The 7,876-nt window shown below is 36.2% G+C and overlaps 1 protein-coding gene across 2 annotated transcripts; it reads left to right on the forward strand.

Annotated features, from left to right (window-relative positions):
- Window positions 1–1,683: 1,683 nt before the first annotated feature.
- Window positions 1,684–6,330, forward strand: LOC18437041 (putative WRKY transcription factor 30). 2 transcript variants are annotated; one of them, XM_011626152.3, is made up of 3 exons: window positions 1,684–2,803; window positions 2,907–3,035; window positions 5,597–6,330. In XM_011626152.3, the coding sequence occupies exons 1-3, from the start codon at window positions 2,517–2,519 to the stop codon at window positions 6,114–6,116; spliced, it is 936 nt and encodes a 311-aa protein (XP_011624454.1). In that variant the 5' UTR covers window positions 1,684–2,516; the 3' UTR covers window positions 6,117–6,330. The 2 variants fall into 2 exon arrangements, with proteins under 2 accessions (XP_011624454.1, XP_088710498.1); XM_088854372.1 differs by lacking the exons at window positions 1,684–2,803; window positions 2,907–3,035 and adding an exon at window positions 5,074–5,208.
- The last annotated feature ends 1,546 nt before the right edge of the window (window positions 6,331–7,876 follow it).

Genomic DNA, 7,876 nt, shown 5'->3' on the forward strand with positions numbered 1-7,876 from the left:
TTCTCGTCCTCACACACACACACACTCTCTCTCTCTCTCTCTTCAAATTCATCTTTATAATTGGGTTGAAGCACACAAACGGAAAAGCTAAAGAAGTTGGTGGGAAATTATATGGAAATATAACAAGCGAAAATGTGAATGTTCCACTTAAGAATTTGGGAAATATTTTGAGCCGAGCAAAACTACCCTTAGTGAGGCCATAAGTTCCCATCTGTTTGTCATGATTGTTGTAAAATTAACTTACGCTCAGTTGCTTGATTGTGTTTGGTTTTCGATAATTAGATTAACGCTGATCTGGGCGCTTGTCATACTTGATCTAAAATATAAATTGATTTTGGCATAAAATAGCTAAGTCCTAATAGAAATTCCTCCCAACTCAATTTTCCTTTCAATATCTATATAAATTTATTGAAGGATGGGGCTTATATGAGTCAGCCGACTCATATGTACATATGGCATATGCATCCCCCTATCAAAAATCATCCTAAAGATGGATTTTTTATTCAAAATTTTAAGGATTCATGTTGAGGCCAAAATGATTATGAATATGAAAAAATAAAATAGAAGTTTTAAAATTTAAAATAATGTTTTTTTGGGATAAATTTTTTTTGGGACATTGTCTTGCCCTATCTATATATTACTTTGGGTCAGCACACTTTCCCCAGTTTCCATTTTAAAGATAGACGTTTGTGGGTCAGCGGGTTTGAGTGTGCCGTCTCATATAAAGAGTATTTCCTTTATCAAAAGGGCAAGCTTTCTATGCTTCCCCTACATCATAGAAGTTCTATTCTCCCTCTTATTCAACTGTCAATTCTGAATGGAGGGCTAAGATTGTCCCAATTACAATGTCACGTTTCTACACTATTTTATTTTTAAGGGGTATTTTGATCATTATATTTTATCGAAAAATTATTTTTAAATATTTTTCATAGGTGCACCACAATGAGAAGATGACACGTACCAAATTTCATATTTATACAATTTGTATAAAAAAACTAAAAATAAAATACTTTGAAACATCAGATCTGAGATCAAATGGTGAGTGGCTTTCTTAATCAAAATTGGACGGCTAGATGATAAGAGGAGGATAGAGCTTTTATACTATAGGGGAAGCATATAAACCTTTCTCTTATCAAAATGCATCTCACTTTTTGGATATTTACCGTACACCCACTTTCTACTATTCCAACTCAAAACAAATGTATACTTTGAAACTAAATAAAAATTGTCTAAAATGTTAAATAATTAATATATTTGATGCATGTTGATAAAGTAGTTTCATTAAACTATCCCAAACTCAAGTAAAGGAGGTGAGTTGCGTTAGATAACCATAAGATATAAAACTCTACCACAACTTATCATGAATCGGGAACTTATGTTATAAGCATATACTAGGGTGTTTTCCTTAAACGACGGGAGATATGATGACTTTTGGTCTTACTGAAGGCATGACCTTTGATAGAATAATGACGGAACAATATTCATGGAAATAACCCCAAATAATTAAGACAAAACACGATGATCTATAGTTGTTTACTAAAAACATTTCTATTGCTACCTTTGATTAGAAGGAGGCGAGCTATTTTCCGACCGAGTCTAACAAAATTGAGTCAGGATTTCATCCAACTTCATGTGGATTGTTGTGAATCTAATGTACATGTGGGCCAACACTCCTTATCACAGGGAAAAGGGTAAAGAAGGAGAGGGCAAAGTTGACAAAAAGGAGGCATTTAAGTTTCTTGGGGCTTTTGGCCGAAATTTCGGCGAAATAATGACCAAAGAGAAGGGAATAGAAGGAAGAGAACGAGTCACGTGGACTACACTCCCCTTTCTTTCACTCTGCTTGGACCGTGGACCAGTCTTTGTTACTCACTCCCTCTCCTTTTCCCAGTCAATACTTCTTCTCTTTCATTTTATCTTTTCAAACGTTAATGTAATCATACAAATATAAATAACTCTTCTCCCACTCTATCTGCAAATCACCCTGAAGTGCATTTATATAAGTCCCTACTCTCTCTCTCTATCTCTACATGTTAAGGACTGAATTCAACTTCAAAATCTGTATTTCCCCTTTGATTCTTTGGGCCAGTTCAAGTTCATGTTAGCACCAGGCTTTCTTCATGTTCATGTAATGTTCTTCGAGTTCTTTGGGTTTAAATTATCCACGTTTCCGAGCTAAACAAGCATTGAGTCCGGTGAGGACATCCCTCCTGTTCTTCTTCTAAGTAACTGTATACCTATTCTTCTTCTTCGACTACTCTTTCGAATTTGGAGGTTTAGAGGGGAAATTAACTCAGCGAAACACATGACAGCTCCTTCAATTCGAATTTATAGTTGGCTTACTCTTCTCTCTTTGCCCCTTCATTTGCACATTTCTGAGTGAAAATGCGTGCTCCCTGCACTTTCACTAAGAAAAGGTGAATTCTCTCACAAAACCCACCTCCAAAACACCACCCTGATTCATCCACCAAGACTCCCAAATTTGGGGTTATAATAATTTTGATTTCGAAAAAGAGATGGAGGTAATCGGTGAGTGGGAGCGGAAACTGTTGGTCCAAGAATTGAGTGCAGGACAGGAAGCAGCAAAGGAGCTTCTCAGCAATGCTGAAAATTCCGTTGCAAAGGAGGCCAAGGTGCAAAAGATACTGGCTTCCATCTCAAACGCGCTCTCATTGCTCCGGCAAACAGATGCGAACGACGATTCGCCCGATTCCGGGTGTCGGAGCCCCTTGAGTGATGATTCCGGCAAGAGCTGTGCGCGGCCCTCTAAGGACCAGGACCGGCGTGAGATTTCGAAAAAGAGGTGGGCATGGTGTGGTGCACTTGTTCTTGTTTAGTTGTGTGTATGGTAAGATTGATTGTTGTTGGGGCGTTGACATTAGTGTTGTATGGTTTGGTTTGTGCAGGAAGATGCTGCCACAGTGGACCGAGAGAATAGGTATTTCTTCGGACAGTTGGTGCGAAGGATCGCTTGGGGACCGTTACACGTGGCGAAAGTACGGTCAGAAAGACATCCTTGGAGCTAAATACCCTAGGTATTCACCAAATTACTAGAATACCCCCGAACTGTTAACTATGTTTAGGCCCGGTACCACGCTGCTCGGCCGGGGCTGCCCTAGCCTGGTTCCATCCCTTGTTCCCATAGGGCATCCCGGACCAGGTGAAAGTGTGGACCACACCCCACCCTAGTCCCGTCTTGACTAGGTTGGGCCAAGCCAGCCCTCTCATGGCCCCGACCTAACCTTCTAATAACTTTTGGTTGTTCAAGGCTTGACCAAGATTACACTTCCTATGCAACTTATACCTAACTTAATTTTTTCACTCACTCTTTTTTCCAAAATACTATGCAAATATCTTTCGACCAATAAATAAATAAATAAAATGCTTAGACTACCTTCTCTTACTTTTTTTTTTCTTACCCACGCATCGCTTTCCTCTATCCCATCAAAATAGGGCACCGGCACTGTGTAAATGCAGTCCGACAGTAGAACACTATGTAAAGGGCTGTCCAACAGTTGCACAGGTCAGTCCGCCATTAGATGTTTGCGGTCCGGCAGTTGCAAAAGACAGTCCGACAGTAAATGTTTGCAGTCTGGCAGTTGCAAATGACGGTCCGGTAGTAGATGTTACTGGATTCTAGGGCTCCCCGCACTATGTAAAAGACTGTCCGACAACACTCATTTTTGGTCTAGTAGTTGTCTTAGGGCGGTCCGGCACTTAAGTTTCTGTAAATGGTAGTTCGAAATGCGATGGTGCGCTTCAGCAATGTGTTACTAGGGTCCAAAAGTCAACGTCAAATTTGGCCAAAATGATTTTTGTGTATAAAAAAGGCATTTTCGTCTAAAAAAATAAACTTTTTTCTACATAGAAAGTTTGTTTAAAAAAAAAAAAAGGGAAAAAGAGTTAGGTCGGGGGTATATTGCATAGAAAGTGTGGTCTTGAGGCTTTTTTGTTATTTTCCCTTTTTACTCCCATCCGTCCCATTTACAGCCCTAAGTTTATTCCGTGTCATTTATACTCCCACATGAGGAGGGTACCCATAACAAGAGCTTAGATGTCATAGGTCCTTTAATTGGGTTTACTCTCAAAATGAGGAGAGTGCCTACCCAATTGGGTTTACTCTCAAAATGAGGAGAGTGCCTACCCAATTGCCAAGGTGCTACTTAAAAGGGAAAAGTTTATATAAAGTTGCAACTTTATAATGTAGAATAAAAGATATACCTAAAAAATTTATTGAAAAATATTGTTTTAATGTTGAGAGATCTGTAATTGACTATCTCAATATCGATATAAAAATAGAATTTTAGATAATCTTAATAATATTTTACGAAGATGATAAAATTTAAAGATGGGCTTTAATTAGATTGTTTAAAGTTGCACCCTTATAGAAACCTTACCCTTACTAAAATGACCCCAGATATTCCGCGTACTTGAAATGGCCCTTAACTTTAGTTCAATCAGAGAGCCACGTCCGCTGCCCATTGAGTGTAACGCGAAGTAACAGGAATACCCGGTAACAATTCACATCCCAATCACGCCCCTTAAATACTGTCAAATACCACCCATGTGCTAAGTAAAATGACCGAAATGCCCATACGATTTGGCACTCCAATACAATTTTTCGTCCTAATTCCAAAAGGGAAAAAGTTTATAAATACGAGTTTATCTCAAAAATTTCATTAGAAGAGGTCGTTTGATGCTCAAATATCTTCAAATTCATCATCTTGACATCAAGATGCATGGACATGAGAGAAAAATAGACTTCAAGTATTGAAAATAGTGTATTTTGTAACGCACTTTTGGACCGTCAATTTTCAAAATTTTCAAATTTTCATAGATCTCTCAATCTACATTATTTTTGAATATTTAAACTTTATAAATGAAGTTGAAAATATATTTTAAGGCTATCAAAAAGATTTTCAATATTAAAATCATATTTTTCGGCACTATTTGAAGGTAGGCTTTAATTTGATTGTTTAGAGCATAGGCTCTATACAAACCACACCCATTCCAAAAATCAAATGTTTGGAAGGGGAGGTTTTCAAAGTGGCCCCTCCTTCCAAAGGAAAGTGCTTTATGGGAAAGCCAGTATTTGGATATTGGTTTTCTCTGGCGTTAATATCTTCCCCTAAATGCCCATCTTTCATGCAACAATACTTCACTAAGTAAATTACAATGTTATCAGTGCTTTTGGATGCCAATTTTTCAGTAAGTCATCTTGTGAAATAATGTCGATATCTCACTGGTGTTAAGCTTTAAGTATTTTCAAATACTAATGGCTTATTAAAATTAAGAAATAGTTACCATCTACCAAATCTATAAACAATTGAAATTCTTGAAAAATGACGGTCCATATAATACATTAAACGATAAATTAATTTTAGTACTAGGAATCGCTTTTTTTTTCATGCCTATGAATCTTGATGTCAAGATGACCGATTTGAGGGTTTTTCAGTATAAGAACATTATCTAGTGGGTTTTTCTTTTTGCACCTTACTGGTACAGTGGAAGGTTTACACCTTGTATAAACTCTTTCCCTCTTTAATTAGTGAAAGAAGAATAAAAAAAAATCTGACTGCAAATTTTCTTTTGCCAGGGGTTACTATAGGTGCACTCACAGAAACTCCCAAGGCTGCCCTGCAACCAAGCAAGTCCAGAGATCAGATGATGACCATTCGATCTTCGACATCACTTATCGCGGAAAGCACACATGCATCTATTCAACCCACAGGAATCCGACCAACTCACCAAAAAGCCAGCCAGAAAATGTTCTTGATTTCAAGGCAGGTGGCCTCAACATCAAGACTGAAGCACCCGAAAATGCCGAGATGATTGGTTCTTGTCCTTCTTTCTCTTTTCCTTGTACCCCAACTGTCGACTCAAAGGGCATATTTTCGCCGGCAACTTCAGCACCTGAGAACCAATTTTCAGGCGGAGGATTCTCACCAGCTTTTGTGTCTCCAACAACATCGGAATCAAACTATTTTGCAGGACTTGGTGAAATACTCTCAGCTCCAAATTCTTCAACAAACTCACCAATGATGGATATGGATCTTATGCTTCATAATGTGGAATTTGATCCGGAATTCCCATTTGATCCCTCTGAGTTTTTCTGATTTTGCTTAACTGGGTCTTTCTTCTATTTTTTGTTGATAAATTTAGAGAAATAGAGGGAAGGGGCTCAGATTTTGGAGAGATAGAAATGGCTCTGTTTAGGTAGGGGATCAGGGAATCCTAAAATTGTATAGTAAAAAACAGTAATAGTTGTTGGAGTCTGATGAGGAGATAGTGTAACCAGTTCATTTTTCTTCCAAAAAGGTAATTGTCTTATATTCTGTCTTTACCAATTTTTGCCTCTAGTTTTAGAATCAGTAGCATCTGTAGTTTCCAATAGACTACCAGTGGATCTCTTTAATTTGTAGCTTGTTGGATGAATTTTCCACCACATATTCTGCTTTTTTCTTTTGGACACATGTTCTGAGTCCCTGGAATCATATGCAGGAATGCGCCCCCTCTTAACAAACTATTTTTGAAATGGATTTTTGCCGTAATTTTTAAGGGTGAGGTTTGCACAGTGTCCTAACAGTAAATAATCAATGTAAGGCGCACATCCAAATTTTGTCATAAGATCAATTTTGGTGTCAAAATGTTTTTGGATGGCCCGAGAATATATTTTCATCTCTAATTATAAAATTTAGAAGTTAAAAAAAGTACACATCAAACAATTATTTAAATGAATGAAAATCTTGTAAATGGATAGTCCAAATAATGTGTTGCAAGATGTACCATTTTTGAGCCTTAAAATCTCTTTATTTTCCATATCCATATATCTCGATATCGAGATGATCAATTAGATGATTTTTCATTATCAAAATAACCTTTTATGATGGATTTTTGAGATGCACCTTAATTCTAAAATTTAAGGTGTCAACTTCGTATTGTAGAAGTAAGGCACACCTTAAAATACCACATTTATTCTATTTTCGGAAGATTGACTAATTTTATAATGATTGGTTTTGGATTATTGTCCTAGATTTTGTTTGGATGAATTAAGATTGTTCGAATCAATTTAAATAATTTTTTTTATTTTTTGCTTGGCTCTCTATTTTTCTAAAAGGATAGCTCAAATTTGTATTAAAGTTAAATTTATTATAAATAACTAAATGTTCTATTCAATTATTTTAGGGTTTCTGCTCTAGATTGTGTTAGGATTGATTACAATAAATCTTTTGTTGATCTTTTTCTATGATTTCTGATGTGACCAAATTTTCTTACTTGTTCTTTAAGGAAAAGTAGTATACAAAGGGGCCATTTACTTTTAACACAAAGAGGTCACAATCATTCATTTTTATATTTTAAATCGGGTGGTTGTGTGTGTATTGAGTAAGTTCCAAAAAAAAAGAAAAAAAAAAGAGAAATTATCACAAATATACGTATATTTTAGTAAAATCGAAAAAAACCTATCAAATTTTTAAAATCTCGCCTATACCTTTTTTCACTATTTTTTCTTTTTTTTTGGACCAAAATGATCTTCACAGTAGTCTTGTTACCGTAAGGAGCATTAAGGTAATTTAAATACCATAAAGAGCATTACGGTAATTTAAACACCGAAATTTGTAGAAGGTTCCATACGGTAATTTATATACAGTAATTCTTATGCATTTTATATAGTAATTTAATTGTTATAATGTATTAACATAAAGTTATAGTACTCCAAATACCGTAATGTCTTCCACATATTGCCGTACTCTCTCCCTCTTTTGAGTTTCTCTCTTTCAAAGCCCGTATCCAAGGAAACCAAAAAGTCGTTTTTTATGACTTTTTCAGAACCATCTTCACAAGTTTAGAGAGAGAATCTCTTTTTTTTTTTTTTTTA

Source organism: Amborella trichopoda, chromosome 1 (genome assembly GCF_054954075.1).
Source record: "Amborella trichopoda isolate Santa Cruz 75 chromosome 1, AtrichopodaSantaCruz75HAP2 v2.0, whole genome shotgun sequence".
Classification (NCBI taxonomy): Eukaryota; Viridiplantae; Streptophyta; class Magnoliopsida; order Amborellales; family Amborellaceae; genus Amborella; species Amborella trichopoda.